The following is a 17,890-nucleotide window of genomic DNA, read 5'->3' on the forward strand; positions in this document are numbered from 1 at the left end:
GTTATTCTAATTCCTTCACATAGACAATGACGTGACACTGGAAAGGGTGCGTTCTCGGTTTGAACTATGAAAGAAGTGTCAAGCGTTTGTCCGTCAGTAATGAATTCGACGTTCATTCAGTCAAACATTGTATGTCAACGCATTCAACAGTTGTTCAAACAGTATTTCATCCAGATAGATACATAAAACAGATTTACGGATCAAATAAATTGAACAGAAATGGCCACAAAACAGGTGAGTGCATAATAAATTATGTGAAATTACAAATTAAACAAAAAAAAAATATGTGTTTACAGAAAAAGTGGTTTAAATCCGCATTTGACGAGCCAAATTCACCAGCGGTTAAGACACCAAAACGAGATAGAATACAAACCGTGTTTCCTAACGAAGACGATTCGATCAATTTCAGTGAACTTGACCTGTCATCGCTCGACAATAACAATCAAACAAGCGATGACACACCAACACCACAGGTGTCTATGCTTTACACCGATTTCAAATCGTCAAATTGGATTGAAAATTTTTCACCGCGCACCAAAATGGAATTGGCCATACATGCGAAAAAAGTGGCCGAAGTTGAGGATTGGTTCCGCGTAGTAAGAGATCGAAAAATGAAAAATGCAGCGCCCATACTTTTAGTTACCGGGCCGGCTGGCAGTGGCAAGACACAAACAATCAAAATCATTGCCAAAGATTTTGGATACACTACTAGCGAATGGATAACTCCAGTGGACATTGAACATACGCGCCATGATACGAGAAATGACATGGATAAAATCACATACACCGAAAGTCAGATCGATCGATTCTCACAGTTCCTGTTCCAATCATCAAGATATCGTTCGTTGTTTGATATATCAAGCAAACGAATGGTTTTGGTTGAAGATTTTCCAAACGTTTTCATCAAGGATCCGAACAGTTTTGAAGAAGTTTTAGAGTAAGCGATTTCTTTTCTTTGTTTCTTGAAAAAAGATTTCAATTTGGGATTTTTTTTCCAGAAAATACAAAAACTACGGAAAATCGCCGTTGATTTTCATTGTGACTGACACAAAAAGTCGAAGTCTGAACATCAGCTACAATTTGTTTACGGATGAAATTCGGGGCCGTTTCAATATTACTTCGATTGCATTCAATCCCGTTGCCGATACAATGCTGAAGAAGGGCTTGAAACGGATTTGCGATATAATGGGACAGCCCGGATTCAAAGTCTACTACAGTGAACCGAGCAAAGATCAAATAGATTCAATTGTGCTATCAGCGCAGGGCGACATTCGCAGTGCTGTCATCAATCTACACTTTGCATCGCAAAAAAGTAAGTGGCCACGATTTGTGAAATGTGGAACTTTCAAGACGTTTTTTCCTTTTTTCATATAGACTCCACTAAATTACTAACACAAGCATTCAATGAAAGTACCAAAGGCTCAAGTCGTGCGAAGAAAACCAAAGTCACAAAAAAGACCAAACTCAAATCTCTGGGCACCGATGAAAATGTCACGGTTTTACATGCACTTGGTCGTGTTTTTAACCCAAAATGTGAGTCAAATAAATTTGCATAAAATAAATTTGCCTTCTAATCTAAACTGACTGCCTTTTTCTCAGACCAAGATGCACCAGATGTCGATGGTCATCGAAGATTTATTCATTCACCGAATGAAATAGCCAGTACACTCACGTCACAACCAATGACATCTCTCAATCTTATTCACCACAATTACGTTACTCATTTTCAACGGCTGGAAGAAATCATCGAAGCAATCGATTGTATCGGATGTTGTGATATCATGTTGAACGAATGGCGGTCGGATTTATCAGCAGAAATTGGCGTTGATCTCGCTGTGCGTGGAGTTATGACGGCAAATGAGCATCCAGTTACGGGACGATGGATGCCGGTTAGAAGTGCGAAAAATCAAATTAAATCGTATGTAAACTTTCTTGAATATTTTCCAGGTCGCCAATTTCTTTAACGTCCATTCTTTTGTACAGAACTGAATATGAAAAAGAGCGCCGAGAGTTTGGCATTCCGACGCTTGTGACATCGAACAATTTTGCTTGTGATTATCGCACATACATCAAACTCATACCGAAAAAAGAAAAGACTGACGAATCCGAAGCCATGGAAATAACTGAATAATTGTTTATAAAATAAATTGTATTTTTCCATTTTGTTTACATTTTGAAAAAGTAAAATTGCGAAAAAACAATAATAAAATAAATATCAACAGTATCATTTGAGCATAATTGAATGTCCCAAACGAATGATTAAATTTGGGGTATGTTTAGAAATTGTGACACCGTTTGAATCATGTGTGAAATTCGTTCACATCATATTCATCTCATTGTTTGCAAACAAGGACCATTTTTTGTTTATATTTGACATTTGCACATGATGCTGCACAGATTACTCTCACATCTTTTGCACATATTTTTTCAATACTTTTTACTAAATACTCGTTTTGATAAGTTTTTTTTTTTTCAAATGTGACACACAATTAATAATAATAAAAGAGACGTTCGTTTAGTAAAATAAGTAAGATTCTAGATTAGTTTTAATTTTAAAATTCATCAAACCTCACTAAATTAAAAAATGGACGAATATGAAGCATGTAAGTATATTCATACGTTCGAAAACAGCATTTTTGTATGCAATATTTCATAACTGTAAATAGATATCGATCAATTACCGCAAAAAATCACCGAAATGCTCGAATCGCTTGATGAAGAGCCAACCGAAGAAGAAACTCTTGCTATCAACGAAGCACATGCGGAAGTAAAAAGTAATATTCAACAAGTCAAGCAAGAGATAGACGAATATTTGGAACATATGCGAAAATTGAGCGAACGTTTGAAGAATGACCCCAATGCAGACGCTGAGGCTTTGGTGGCAGAAATCTTGCAATTATATCACATTGAAAGCCCATGTGGTGCAGGTATGATTATGATTTATGTGAATGTGCTATAAATAGACTAATAATCTCGTTCCCTCTGTGCAGCCAGCATGAGCAGTAATTTTGGTGCATCAAATGAGACGATCAACAGCAATGGAACCAATGAAACAAACAAGTCAGATAAATCCAATTTATCCAATGAAAATAACGAGTCATACTACATAAGTGATGAAACAAAAAAATCAAAAAACTCCAAAGATATCGAAGCAACTGAAACCATTGATAAAATTAGGGCTTTAAGCATACAAGAAAAAGAGTTGCCAATAAGTTTGCCATAATTTTGATTTATAACAGAAATGACACATTTTTTAAGACATGACAAAGATTTTTTAAACTATTTGCATTGAAACAAATATCATTTTATATAATAAAAGTCAAATAAACAACTATTATACTTTTTTAATCGCATTTAGTTTTAATTAATTGAAAATTGTCTCCCATCCCATTTAATGATGTCAAACATCAACATGATTTCACTCAAATTGCGACCAATGTGAAGTTAAAATAATACGTTAATTGTCTACTTGGATTTGAAAAATTCGGCTTAGTAATCGGAATTTTGTTTGTTATTTACGAATGTATTCACATATGACGAAAGGTTGCTGCGTTACGCTCAGTAACGCAGTGTAAACGTCAACTGTGCTTGTGACGTTTCATTATAACGTCAACGATAGATGTTTTGATGTCGATGATATTTCTCTTTTTTTTTTGTTGAAATATATCACATTCTCTTGAAATATATTTAAACAAATACTTTTAATTTTTAATTAATTTAATAAACGCATTAAAAAAATTATGCCAACTGGATGAAATAGTGTATGAATTTATTCAAAAAATATCGAAAACATTGTAAAGGTTGAGTGAATGTTAGATATTGTTTGGTCAAAAAGTGAACGATACAATTAGACACTGTAAAATATTTTAATTAATTTGTAATATTTGTCCAATTAGTGTTATTTCTATAAAAAAAGAAGATATTTCGACAATTTCAAAATGGTTTCATTGCGAGATCGGCAGATAGGTAAATATAAAATCTTATTAGCACCGCTAAAAAATCTAGTCAATTTGATGTGACGTGTAACATTTAATATATGCCCGGAATGAATGAATGATGCAACAAATGTAATATTTTGATATTTACAGCGGCTATTAAGCAAATGCTTAATTTGAATACAACACAAACGAAAACATTGTCATCTGAACCGGTTTGGAAGGTTTTGATTTATGATCGTATTGGTCAGGATATAATTTCGCCACTGATTTCAATCCGTGAACTTCGAGAGCTGGGCGTCACTTTGCACATGTAAGTGGTCAAACAAATGAATCCATCTGTGTTGAAAGTATCTTTTTTAACTGATTGTGTCATTTTAGCCAATTGCACTCGGACCGTGACACGATTCCCGAGGCACCGGCGGTCTACTTCTGTGCACCAACGGATGAGAATTTGGGTCGTATTGCACAAGATTTTCAAAATGGTTTATACGATGTCTACCATTTGAATTTCATCGCACCGATTTCACGTCAAAAGCTGGAAGATCTTGCAGCCGCCGCATTGGCCGCTGGTTGTGTGGCAAATATTCACAAAGTATACGATCAATATGTGAATTTTATAACGCTAGAAGACGATATGTTTGTGTTGAAACATCAAAACAGTGACTCGCTATCGTATTACTCAATCAATCGTGCAAACACCAGTGACACCGAAATGGAAGAAATGATGGAGAGCATTGTGGACAGTTTATTTTCGATATTTGTAACAATTGGAAATGTACCAATCATTCGGGCATTGAAAGGGACCTCGGCCGAAATGGTTGCACGTAAATTGGAGAAAAAACTTCGTGAAAATTTATGGGATGCACGCAATAATCTATTCCATATGGATGCAACACAGGCCGGTTCATTCAGTTTTCAACGGCCATTGTTGATCATTTTGGATCGAAATATTGACATGGCAACGCCATTGCATCACACATGGACCTATCAAGCGCTTGCCCATGATGTTCTTGATTTGTCTCTAAATCGAGTTGTTATTGATGATGATGATAATAAAGAGCATGGTGGTGCCAAGCAAAAGGCTAAAAAATCATACGATTTGGATTGCGCCGATAAATTTTGGAAGACTCATAAGGGAAGCCCATTTCCAACGGTGGCCGAAGCAATTCAAGAAGAATTGGAACAGTATCGTAATTCAGAGGATGAAATTAAGCAACTGAAGACATCAATGGGCATCGATGGTGAGAATGAGATTGCATTCTCAATGGTCAACGATAACACCGAAAAATTAACCAACGCTGTCAATTCACTACCACAATTGATGGAGAAGAAGCGTTTGATTGACATGCACACTAAGGTTGCCACTTGCATTTTGAATTCCATCAAGTCCAGGCGATTGGATTCATTCTTTGAAATCGAAGAGAAAATCATGTCGAAACTAACACTTGATCGACCATTGATTGATATCTTGAAGGATGCTGAATTCGGGCAACCCGAAGATAAAATGAGACTATTTGTCATTTACTACATCTGTACACCGAACGTGCCCGAATCGGAATTCTCCAAATACGAATCAATTCTCAAGGAAATTGGATGCGATCTAACGCCGTTGCCTTATATTCAACGCTGGAAGTGAGTTTGAAGTATTTTTTTTTTAAGTGTAAATATAAATACAATACAACCTTATCTCGAATCATTTTAGGAGTATTATGAATCGGTCGAACACACTCAATCAACCTAATCAGTACGAAGGTGGCGGCACAAAAACTGTGTCGATGTTCTCGAAATTGGTTTCACAAGGATCATCGTTTGTGATGGAAGGAGTTAAAAATTTAGTCGTCAAACGACATGTACGTGTTTTAAGTGATGAACATTTAGATTCAATTTTTAATCAATTTTCATTTCGTCTAGAATTTACCCGTAACGAAAATAACGGAACAACTAATGGATTGTCGCGGTGGCAATGAGAATGACGATTATTTATATTTGGATCCAAAACTTTTGAAACGCGGTGATACAGTACCAAAAACACGGGCTCCATTCCAAGATGCAATCGTTTTTATCGTCGGTGGAGGCAATTACATTGAATATCAAAATCTGGTCGATTTTATTAAGGTAATTTTTCAAATTGTTTTTGTCAATGTCAAACGCAATGTTTAATCAATTTTAATTTTTTTATTTCAGCAAAAACAAACAGCAAACACGAATAAACGTATTATCTATGGTGCATCGACTTTAGCTAATTCGAAACAATTTTTACGTCAGTTATCGTTGTTGGGCCAGGAAATTAAAGACGTTTAAGTTAAATTCCAGATTTTTATCCAATTGTATACCTTTTTCTTATATTTGATGTTAAAATAATAATACATGTTTCAAACAAAGAACTCACGATATACATTTTTTTAAGATTATTTTCTTCGATGGAATCACACTTTCCGAGCCAAGGAGTTCGATTACCCCTTGAATGCAAAAATACTCTTACTACTACGTTAGGTATATTCCCCATACAAATTAATTTTATCGATTCTACGAATGCGACATCTGTTAAAAAAGATACCGATTTTTGTAACAGCTCGAGCGAACTATACGACTATGGCTGTATTACAGACGAACTAATACAAAAGAACACACAGACTCCGATCCTGTGTATTGTAAATTTTGCACAAGCAGCTACGATTGATGACTGAGTGCAGAATTTGTAATACATACGCATACACAGAATCGGAGTCTGTGTGTTCCTTTGTATGTTTACACGAGCTGTATTAAAACATCACTAGTAAAAGAAATCGGCGAGTTTTTTAGTAGATGTCGTATTTGTGGAATCGATAAAGAAAAATCTACGATATTAGCGCTCATTGACATTAGCAATGAAAGTGCCGATTTTGATTTGTATAGCGACCAAAATGTTCAAAAAATACAGCAATTTTTCAATGAAAGTTTACATAACATGGCTATCAAGCACATGAAATTTCTATTGGACGAATCAGACGGCGCAAAAGTCTATGCAACAATACTGAACCATTATCAAAATAAAGGAATCGAAATGGATCCAAACAAAACGAATATGTTTTGCACACTGGTTGGTCAAAGAGAGGATGGGTCGATTGAACAAATCTTCAATTGCAATTCGAATTCTTCGGATAAACGAAATATTGGAGGAACAAACCATCGCCGCTTCACTAAACATGGTGGAGTTTTTTTTACATATCAGTGCACATATGGAATATTATCAATGGAACTCAAATGAAAAGTCAAAGCTGTCATGACGGGACCTATAAATCTATCTTGACATGACTTTGAGTTAGAAACTTACAAAAAGTTCATTTCGTCTATATTGGAAATGGTGTTGAAATCCCAACTGAAATAATTGAAGATTGCTTCATTGCAGTTAATGGAACAACAACAGTCAACGTCGCCCGTAGAAATGTTATTGAAAAATATAGCCTTGCGCATCATATCTCAAATGCGTTGGCATTTCTACATTGTTATGCCATCTAATACTGAAACGTTTGAAACTTCACGGCGTGAAGTTCACGCTTTTGTATAGTTTTTGAACTTTCGCATACAATATTCACATAAAAAATTGTATTTGTCTATGTAATTTTCATATAAAATATCGTCTTTGTTTATTCTCTTTTGAGCGGTTCATCTTCATTTATGCTTTGAAGACAATGTCATCCAAAACACCTGTCAATGCGTTGTGTTAATATTGAATGAAAATATTGCGGATATATCGGTAAAACTTATAAGGCGTTCCAAGATCATGCTTTTCGAAAGCACCGCGGCTCAAAAATTCGAACATCATTTACATCTTTTGAGTAAGGTTAGTATTTTTCGATTAATCTAAATAAAAATGTTGTTTGTTTGTGAAAAAAATGTGTCTATTTATTAACTAAGATGTAAATGATAAAATAAAAATACAACATGAGAACGCCGATTGGATCATCTACTTCGCATGCCAAATTGGTTTCTTCAAAACATTGAACCGAAACATCGTATCGTGCAAGCGCTTGACTCTGAGGCCGACATCATCGTATGAACTTTGTGGATCTCGTTTTGAAGACTCCTTCTTTGGTGTTTTTTTTACCAAAGTCACTACCATCCTTCACATTGTATAAAATGAACGTTAATTTTTATTTATCATGTTCCAAAATTCTTGACTAATTCGACTTGATTTGATTCTACTCAATGTGTTTGGCTTGAAATCATTTAACGCTATATATCTGGTTGCTTTTTTTAACTCTTTTACTATTGACTGAAAATTAGGTTTGTCTGAAAAAAAATGCATATCAATTAGATAGCTGTATGCTCTGCCCAATTCAGATTTGGAAGTGTGTTTTTTATCCAATTTATCCAGAAATAAACGAAGTTTTTCCGTCTCTTTGCGTTTAAATAAAATTTGTGGTATAATTGTGCAAGTAATCGTTGGATGGCGTTTTAAATATGTATCCCAAATTTCATCATTTTCCTTATTGTTTGTGTCATTAACGAAATTATACAACCATGCAAAGCAAATCGGTTTAACAAGACCATTGGCAGCAAAGCGTTTGGCCAGCGTTATATCTGAAATTATAAAAAAAAAGACGTAAAACAGTGAATATTCAATGATTTGCTTGACTCCGGAAAATTACAGTCCTCAGACACTTACAGCTCTTATAAATATCCTTATCGCTTTCTATCATGTTAACAACTTGTTTGTTAATAACTTTCAAAGCGGCATTTTGCTCGCTGGAAGCCGATTCAATGATTTCCATATACTTTTTGCATTCGCCAGCCTTTATGTATGCAGCACATTCATGTACATGAAAGTCGAGTTGTTGTTTTGTTGATTCATCAAATTTCTCATTCAATTGAACAAATATATCAATGCGTCCATGTTCAGCATTCTTCTTCAAGCAATATCGAATGATTTTTCGTTGCAGCGAAGTTTCAGATTCTAAACATTTATTGAAAAATTTGTTTGCTTCTTCGATATCATCTGCTCTAAGATGTGATTGCAACATTTCTTCGTCATCGCCCATCAAATGATTTTTGTACCATAACTGTGGCATTTCAATCTTTTTTCGTTCCAATAATTTTCGTGACTTTTCGAAGTCGTTCGGTACGATTTGTTCATCAATCATTGCTGCCACTAATTTCTGTATTTCTTCATTTGTATCCGGCTCGTTCGCATACAATTCCAAAAGTGTCGAGTAGATTTTTGTTCGGCATTCAATCGATACATAATTTTCGGTTGCATCGAGTAAGTTATGCAAACATTTTGTTTGTCGTCGATATTTTAAATTATCAATAAAATCCATTATTTGTTTGGATGCAAATTCGTTGCCATCAAATGACATAAAAATCCGTTTGGCTTGTTCATTTCTTCCACAAGTTATGAAAGCAAATGCCATTTGAAGAATAGAATTATTTTGTCCATGATATTTTGTTAAAATGGTCAATATTTTCTCTAGGTTATCGGTATCATTGCGATTGATAAGTTCACATGCAATCGGTTGAGTGAACGGTGTCTTTTTGAATTGATGAGCAATGCGTCCAAATAAATCACATGTCTCATCTAAATTAGCGTTTTCCAATACATTTTTCATAATTATGTTCAATATTCGATGATTACAATATTTCTGAGTAAATATTATATTATCGACAAACCACATAAAGTCATTCGCTTCATAATTCCCATCAAATATACTGCAGAGAATTGCATCAGATTGTTTTGTTGTGCTTGATTTTATTTCGTTGCTATTAAATTCAATTACGATTGCTTTGGCATCGTCGATTCGTTTTGAACTTAAAAGACTTCGCAACAATGTTAAATATACAATGTCTGTCTTATGAAATCCTTCTGTTTTGCTCCATTTTTTATATATTTGCAAAGCACTCTCAACCTTTCCTTGCTTTACGTTTGACATAATCGTTTTTATGGAATCAGCCAATTCATCGTGGTTTCGGTCGAGTAATTTATTTATTGTCTTCGGTTTTTTATTGTCTTCTTGACAGTTCAATTGAACATTGTTGTGGAAATACCTAAAAGAAAATCTGCACAGAATAAATGTATTACATTTTTTTTTTCAATCGGTTTTATCGAATTGATTGCTTACGAATTTATATAAACGCAATTTCGTGAGACATGGGAATAGCGGCCAGTTTCGGATATTTGTAAAACAGCCAAACTATTTCGAAAACTTTTCAAATTATTTAAATATCGTAACATTTTGTTTTCAGTAACTATTTTTTGATTTTCTATAAATATTACAGCATGCACACATTTGACATTTGATGACGTTTGTTTTGACAGTTGTCAAGTATCAAGTCATTCTCCGCGATTTTGAATGTATAATATGACACTTTTAAGTATTACAGAGAAATGTTTCAAATTCAAACACAATTTGTAGTATTTCATTTTCAAAAAATAATAAACAAACTCAAGTACTACGTTTATTATTAATCTGTCGTCGATTTATTGAATATGTATAAATTATGGAATGTGTAGTTTTCAGTTATTATGATCGGCTGCGACTGCGACTGCGGCTCGATGAGTGGCTATTTTTCATAAGCACTTGTTTAGACAATGGAATCTCTGAATCTTCACTAATGTAATACGGACTGTAGCCAGGCCTGCTGTTAATTAGAAACCAAATATTGAATGAAGAAAGTTCATCGAAGAAATTGCTGTTAAACTTACGACTGTCCAGTCGGTACTGTGTAGTTGAAACGCATGTCTTCCAATTTTCTGATTGGATGCGTCAGAAAACATTTAACTTGATCCGTTGTGAAGAAATTCCGAGCTTGTTCGTAGTAGTGTTGTTGTTCGCGTTTAGAATTCCCCAATAATTCTCGTCGTCTTTTATATGACTGATATAAATTCCCATCTATCCGATATAATTTCTGAAGGCGCCGAAACTAAAATGTAAAACGTTATTAAAATGCTTTGGGTGTCACTTCGATTACAATTTTCTTTTACCATAGTCCTTATATTGTGATTCCAGTTGTAATAGCGGAAGATAGCCGATCTAAAAGGCGTTTCGATGATCAGTGGCCCGAAAAATCGATTCAGAAATGACAAGGGCAACTTTTGAAAGAAAATATTAAATTAAAAACGAGCGGCGATGAAGACTGTCATTCAATCCATGTATAATTGTATATATAACAAAATAGTTCTCACTCTCTCCGATAATCTGGCGCATTTAATCATCTTTTTGCAGGAGCCACATATTCCAAACAACACTTGTTGGTCGTTTTTTGACACTATTATTATGTTGAGAAAAGAAATAAACACATTTTTTGAAATGAAATACATTTGAACAATGGAACATAGATCGATACCTTTCACACATTTTTGGCAGAAGACATGGCCACAGACAAATGCTAACAATATTACACGACCGCTGGATGGGCAAAAACATCGTCGACATGTCACCCAACCGAACTTTTGTTGAAATTCTTCCGATGATATTGTGGTTGCTTTTGATTGCGCCATTTTGAATTTTACCTGAACTGATTTCGGTTTGATTCGTATTTATGGTCGTCGAAAAAATTATTCAATTTGTTTGTTTTTTACCGATATTCTTAGCTTAAAATTGACATGTATCAAGTCAAATGAAACATCACGATAGAACGGGCACTTCACAAATGATGTATAGTTTGCTGCTGTCAAGTCAATGTTATAGAATCACCATCACAATGGCAGTGTCACTGGATATTTATAACTGTGCGTCCACAAAGAGAGAGAGAGAGAAAGGGCCACACTTTTTGTATGTGTCAGCGTTCATCAGAATAACTGAGTGTATCGAACATATTTTGGTAAATCGCCATTGTTCTCTCTCACATAAAAAAAATCAAAATGGGTGAGTGATGGACATTCATACGATTTTTTTCCATTGAGTAAACGTAATGCAAAAAAAAGAACACCGATAACCGTTGCTTATTTATCAAAAATTCCTTTCAAGTTCTTTCTGATTCATTTTTTATCAATTATTTGAAATTTGAGATTTCCAAATAAACCAAATATGAGTCACCATGGAAATGTCACACATTAGCATAAATCTAAAAAAAGATCAAAATTCCAAATGAATCAAAGACTTTAAAAGGTTATACCTTACGTAAATCTACAATAACATTTCGAATTAAAAAAAAATTATCAAGTATTATCAAAATTCTTCTTCTTAGAGAAGATTTATTTAAATATAGGATGTGGCAAAGAAGATTTGTTACTTTCATCGCAATATCAACGATGAAGTTATTCGAAATATTTCACCCACAGTTCAATTGAACGAGCTAACAAATTCATTTGGCACTTTTACAACAGACTGATATAAGTGATGGTAATTTGAGCATAAATTTGTATTTTCATTTCAATATTCGTTACATCCTTGGTATCCTTTAGTAAATATAATATTTTTGTTACTCGAGGAATGATCATTCTCTTCACAAAATAGTTTTAACAGTAATTTCAATAAAACGAATGAAAATAGTTTCGAAACAACTTGTTTTTTTTATCATTTATTTGATGGCAATACAAAAATTGAATGAAAAACAAGCGAATTATCTTAAGTAATAATGTATTTTAATGATCTTAGATGCTATTCATATGCAGACATTAGCGAGTTGCATTTGCTGCAAGATATTGGATTTTATCGATTGAAATTCGTTCGGCCGTGCTGAGGTAATTATTAACAACGTCCGATAGTTCATTGTGGCATTGTGCGTATTCAACATCTTCTTCACTGTTCAATTTCAAATTGTGTAACAATGAATCGATTGTGTTCACTGGAAAACAAAGTGGCGGTAATGTTGATTGCATGCAGTTCTTCAATCCAAAATATTCGCTGCCCGTATTTGTCATAGCGGCAATGTATTCTTTAGCCAAACTTGTCGCTTCGACCAGTCGACCATGTGTGACATACAAATTCAATAGTTCGGATGCGTTTTTTTCGCGATACGATAGGAAAAGCCAGTGTGGTAGAAATTCTCCCAGTGCGAGTAATTTATTTGTAACAGCTTTGTGTAACGTGGTCAACCCGTCTTCTTCATAATCGTGAATGAGTCGCTGCAATAGTTTCCATGCCATATCACTGGGTGAATTCTTCTGCGGAATGTCGGCCAAATCATTCTCTTGCAACCAAGCCCATGAATCGTTTGAACTTTCGTCGTTGGCTCGAACACACGCGAATGCCAAACCTTGCAGAATGTTTGCAATTGATTTTTCAAATTTAACCGCCAATTTAACGGCATCGGTGTATAAGCCGGCATTTGATAAAACCGCAATCACATCATCGGGCGTTGCATTTACTATTGTGCTCAATTCTTTGCGATGTTTGGCAAGTGTAATAATGGCATCGGTTAATAAAAGTTCCTTTCGAATTTCGGCCAATTCGCAGACAACGACTTTTTGTTTTGTTGCCACTTCATCGGTTTCCATATCGTTTTCATCGTGTTCGTCTGGAATCTCGTCGCTAATAACTGGCCGCGCAATCCAACGATAGTCTTCGTCGGCCAAACTTAATGCCGTCACACATGCCAATAAACATTCATACCGATGCTCAAGACCGGAAAGTGTTTTTGTTTCCAACTGACATCTTAAGGCCTGTTCATACATGACCGAGGCCGCTTTTCGCATTGTTGACTTCGAAATGTAGAAAGCGTACAGAAAATCATAGTAGATATTATTTTCGATTGCCATCGAGCGTGCACGTGATTCGATGATGGCTTCGAGCTCTTCTTGCAAACCCAGATAGGGGAATTTCATAAGCAAATCCAAGCGCTGCTTTTCAAATAAACAAACAACCAACTGACGCAAACAGTCTTTACGCCGTGATGGTTCGGTGTTTGCAATCAATGAATGATATGCTTCTTCGTAGTGCTCCAAACTCAAATGATTTGCAAATACAATCGATTGGAACATGGCCAACTGTGGACTGCTCGGATCAAGTTCGTCGATTGCAGCCTTTGCCAACGAGATAACGCAATCTTGAGATGAATACTGTTCGAACAATTGGATAACTCGCAAGTAGTATTGTGTGACAGATTCACTTTGGGTCAAATCTTCAGCCGACTGTAGTATGACTTTGACGAGGAAGGCTTCTTGTTGAACACCTTTTGCGCATTGCATAAACAAATCGAATGCTTTGTATGGTTCTCCGTCGTCGAGCAGAGAAACAGCAGCGATAAAATGACCTAATTGGAATATAGAATGAGAAATATGTTAGTAACTCCAATGGAGTAACGATGTTACGTGTACATTGACGATTTTTTCGAAACATAGACGAGCATCTACGAGACAGCAGTTGGTCTAAACCCAAAAAAACGAACTCTAAGTAAATACTCACGTGAATATTTATTCCATTCGCACCAGCTGTTAAGCAAACGGACGTATTCTTGGATTAAAATGTGTTGACAGCTTCCAATCAACCATTCGCCGAAAATAAAATTACCATCAACCGCCCATCTGTTGAAAAAGAACTTTCAATGTTATATATCGCCATAAAAATGTTTACAAAAACCAATTGGAACTCACAATAATTGACCGACGATTGTAGCCAGTGGTAAAAGTGTATTTTTCCATTGAATATCGTTAATATCTCGACATTGATCCTGTAATAGCATCCAAACGCCGGCCTCCAAACCTTTTCCCCTCAAAAATTGTTCCAATAGAGTCGTTGGATGATTTGGACGGCTCTTGTAACGGCAGTCTGACAGTTGCAGCGTTGACAGTTTCTGAATACTTGCGTCCCTTTTTATTTAAAAAATAAAAAACCAATATTATATAGCACTTCAATTTACTCAAAAAAGGAAAACTATCTTACAAATTTCCAGTTGTTGGTGGTGTTTCAGATGTTTCACAAATCCAGACCATTACATAGTAGGCTTGCACAAATACAACCGTTTCGGGCATACAATCTGACCGAATATACTCCAATGTGTCGATGGGCAGGTCACTTGAATCGATCAGAATTTGCTGTAAAATCAACAGATTTCGGCACAATGCGTAACGAATAACAGCGATTTGATGCAATGACTCCGAAACTAAAGAGATACCAGTGTCACTTCTGAACAAATGTCCAATGGATAAAAGACCACGGGATGTATGCAAAATATCTGGAATTAAACAAAACGTTAATATATTGTTCAACAACAATTGTATTGGCTGTGTGGCATACTTGGAAATGATGTTTGCATGTCATCCGTTTCAGCGTCGTTCATTTGCAACAATTTCAGCAACATTGTCATCGCGTTTGGCAATTGTGATATAAATTTCATCTCCGAATTGATACTATCTCGTAGCTCTGGGTCGATGAACTAGAATGTATGACATACTTTGATTAAATAGGTAAAAATTAAAGATTTTACCATCGACTTACATTATGTTCGTAATCCGAAAGCAATTGTGAAATAAGTTCATTTGGTGTATTGAGTTCGTAAAGTTTTGTGTCTATTTCAGCCTTTGACTCATCGGAAATATTTTGCTCTAATGTGGACAATGTGGTGATGAGCTTGATTAGATCTTCTGTAATGTTTTCATCATCGAGACCAAGACCGGTTAGGCATTCAACATTTTCACCGAGCAACATCAAGTGCTCGAGAAGTTCGCACGGCCGAAGCAATGAGAATGCATTTTTCTTAATGACCGTTACGGCACCAATTGAATCTAAATTCACAAGACCAATTGGTTGAGTGGCTTTGATGTGATACTGTTCACAACATGAATAGAAGCGTTCCCATGCTTTGAAACTCGTTTCGATGTACACATCATCAGTGACATCGAATTCTTTGAGCTCATTTTGAACTTCCTGTTCGACAGCATAACAAACACGATCTTTCAGGGCTGTGAGTGGGACATTTGGATCGGATAGCACATTTGATCGACGGAACATCTGGAAGTTGGGAAAATAATTAAATGAAAACATGCATGTCTACAATTTTAGATCTTATCCGACTTTTCTGTCAATCGATATAGATATTCGATTACAAATTCAGAAGTAGTCGTATTTTTTTTTTGTAGATTTAAAGAACACTTACGACAAGGGCTCGATCGATGACTTCGCGTTGAAAACGTCCTGGATAGAAAATATAAGAGCAATATGCTTGCCGTGGATCGCTACCTGGTTCGATTTTTCGTTCTGGCAAAATTTCCAACCCTGCCGATGACCAACTGTAATCCCCATTCGACACCAGTGAGTAGCTTGACACATTGTACTCACCTTGTGAGTTACACCAAAGACCCCAAATACGCTTGTAATTCACATCGAATTCAATCAAATCGAATTCTGGTGACGGAATGACACTGATTTGTTGCAAGACAATCGATGTTCCATCGCTGCTCACACGAATGGTCACAAATTCTGATCCTTTGGCGCTACACAAAAATGCACAAAGCATATCTGGAGCAGCCTTTCTCAGCAAATTATTTCGCGCTGCAATAATGGAAGGTTTTTAACATTTTATTTTTAAAAAAATGTATGTGATTGAGTGTCTTACATCCACGTGTTCGTGTCTCCAGTGCATTTGGCACACAATTTACAATTGATACACATTGCCCGGTTTTCACTGACCACATTCTCATATGATCGTCGCGATACAACCCATATAAGAAGACGGTGTCGTCAATCGCTCCAAATTTACACGTTCCAAAGACCATTGATGTTACATATTGACTGTCTGGATTTTTGCCCCTGTGATTTGATGACCATCGAAATGGTTATTCACAAAATAATTATCAAATAATAAAAAATAAAATACCTGAATGCTCCCGTTAGATTGGTCAAAATCCTGTAGCTTTCTTTCAGTTCGACAAAACCAACCTGGCCGTTTAGACAGTTCATTGTATACAGTATCATATTACTTTGGTAAGCCAATGCAAAATATGCTTCACGACCATTTTCGCTGAGGGCACAAGACGCCGTATGTGGAATGGGTTGATCTAAATCACAACTCAATTAGTATCAATGACAATGAAAATATGTTATCTTTTTTTCAACTTACTCGATGCAGACAATTGATTAATGACATAGACTAGTGATGTATTGGCATCTCGTACTGTTTGTCCAGTGCAAACACCATGGAACACTGAATATGATTGTGTTTCGTCGTGGATCTTTTGAAATTCTCTCGGCTGACTGAATTTCAATTGATGCAAACTACTAACCGTTGCCACCAATACAATTATGTGATCATTGCTTTCGGCAATTGAAACTGCCAAAATCGGAGCGTCTGTGAATTTGTATCGAACGGCATTGTCCGTCAAATTCAAATCCAAACTGATTTCGGATAATTCCAAAACGTCGCCATTTGTTCGCCTGAAATAATGTCAATTATTTTATTATTGAAAACTTATTTTGAGAAGTGAACGGAATAAACCGAATTGAATTGAATCGAATTTCAACATACCAGTAAATAAATCTGTTTCTCTTTGATTCGTGCGACAAATCGCTGTAACAATATCCACCCGCCTTTTCAATGACCTTTATGTCTTGAAGTGTGCTCTGTGCGGCGCCTTTTTCATCACAAAAAATGTACAAACATTTATTATTTTTATATCAAAAGTTCGATGAAACACAAGCATAAAAAACATAACCTAAAAATAATAATATACGAACCGGTGTTTATTGTGATGTCCTTTCGAATTTGTGCATTTGTTTGGTCTGGAATCACTTCACGATAGCTTAGCTCAAAGTCGTTCATGATTACCACTTATTTAAAACAATAAATTTTCAAAGGATTAAAAATATGCCTTCTCCACGGATCTAACAAATGAAATTTGACTCTCTTGAAGTTTTTGTGTACGTTTGGTGCGACAATCAAATCAAGCTGAAATAACGCGCGCGCGTTTCTTATATGACGTGCGTTTTCGATTTGACAGTATGTTTTTAAGGGTCCGTTCAATAGTTTCATTGACAATGTTTTGAAATGTTCTATGGAAAATTCCTCTGAGACAGTATAAACACATTTTTGTAAAA

General features: G+C 35.5%; 5 protein-coding genes across 6 annotated transcripts; 2 read left to right on the forward strand and 3 right to left on the reverse strand.

Annotated features, from left to right (window-relative positions):
* Positions 1-80: 80 nt before the first annotated feature.
* LOC116342033 (cell cycle checkpoint protein RAD17) lies at positions 81-3,348 on the forward strand. Its single transcript, XM_031769503.1, has 8 exons — positions 81-234; positions 297-937; positions 999-1,312; positions 1,375-1,533; positions 1,600-1,918; positions 1,984-2,603; positions 2,667-2,927; positions 2,991-3,348. Exons 1-6 carry the CDS (start codon positions 220-222, stop codon positions 2,129-2,131), a joined length of 1,596 nt encoding a protein of 531 aa, XP_031625363.1. The 5' UTR covers positions 81-219; the 3' UTR covers positions 2,132-2,603; positions 2,667-2,927; positions 2,991-3,348.
* Positions 3,349-3,702: 354 nt separating this feature from the next.
* Positions 3,703-6,322, forward strand: LOC116341935 (protein sly1 homolog). The gene is made up of 6 exons (XM_031769363.1): positions 3,703-3,966; positions 4,089-4,248; positions 4,317-5,570; positions 5,641-5,788; positions 5,850-6,053; positions 6,123-6,322. Exons 1-6 carry the CDS (start codon positions 3,939-3,941, stop codon positions 6,237-6,239), a joined length of 1,911 nt encoding a protein of 636 aa, XP_031625223.1. The 5' UTR covers positions 3,703-3,938; the 3' UTR covers positions 6,240-6,322.
* Positions 6,323-7,821: 1,499 nt separating this feature from the next.
* Positions 7,822-10,205, reverse strand: LOC116341980. Of its 2 annotated transcripts, none has more exons than XM_031769433.1 (3): positions 10,037-10,205; positions 8,587-9,962; positions 7,822-8,501 (listed from the first exon to the last, which is right to left on the reverse strand). In XM_031769433.1, exons 1-3 carry the CDS (start codon positions 10,147-10,149, stop codon positions 8,065-8,067), a joined length of 1,926 nt encoding a protein of 641 aa, XP_031625293.1. In that variant the 5' UTR covers positions 10,150-10,205; the 3' UTR covers positions 7,822-8,064. The 2 variants fall into 2 exon arrangements, with proteins under 2 accessions (XP_031625293.1, XP_031625292.1); XM_031769432.1 differs by having other exon boundaries at positions 8,587-9,974.
* Positions 10,206-10,390: 185 nt separating this feature from the next.
* Positions 10,391-11,727, reverse strand: LOC116342103. The gene is made up of 5 exons (XM_031769601.1): positions 11,262-11,727; positions 11,101-11,183; positions 10,900-11,007; positions 10,621-10,838; positions 10,391-10,556 (listed from the first exon to the last, which is right to left on the reverse strand). The coding sequence occupies exons 1-5, from the start codon at positions 11,413-11,415 to the stop codon at positions 10,439-10,441; spliced, it is 681 nt and encodes a 226-aa protein (XP_031625461.1). The 5' UTR covers positions 11,416-11,727; the 3' UTR covers positions 10,391-10,438.
* A 679-nt stretch (positions 11,728-12,406) lies between these two features.
* LOC116342067 (nuclear pore complex protein Nup160 homolog) lies at positions 12,407-17,746 on the reverse strand. The gene is made up of 12 exons (XM_031769556.1): positions 17,531-17,746; positions 17,322-17,427; positions 16,917-17,230; positions 16,674-16,854; positions 16,413-16,606; positions 15,954-16,348; positions 15,296-15,808; positions 15,095-15,233; positions 14,741-15,032; positions 14,452-14,667; positions 14,264-14,382; positions 12,407-14,111 (listed from the first exon to the last, which is right to left on the reverse strand). Exons 1-12 carry the CDS (start codon positions 17,613-17,615, stop codon positions 12,535-12,537), a joined length of 4,131 nt encoding a protein of 1,376 aa, XP_031625416.1. The 5' UTR covers positions 17,616-17,746; the 3' UTR covers positions 12,407-12,534.
* Between the last annotated feature and the right edge of the window lie 144 nt (positions 17,747-17,890).

The sequence above is a fragment of the Contarinia nasturtii genome, unplaced genomic scaffold (assembly GCF_009176525.2).
Source record: "Contarinia nasturtii isolate CC-2019 unplaced genomic scaffold, AAFC_CNas_1.1 Cnas_scaffold_810, whole genome shotgun sequence".
NCBI lineage: Eukaryota > Metazoa > Arthropoda > Insecta > Diptera > Cecidomyiidae > Contarinia > Contarinia nasturtii.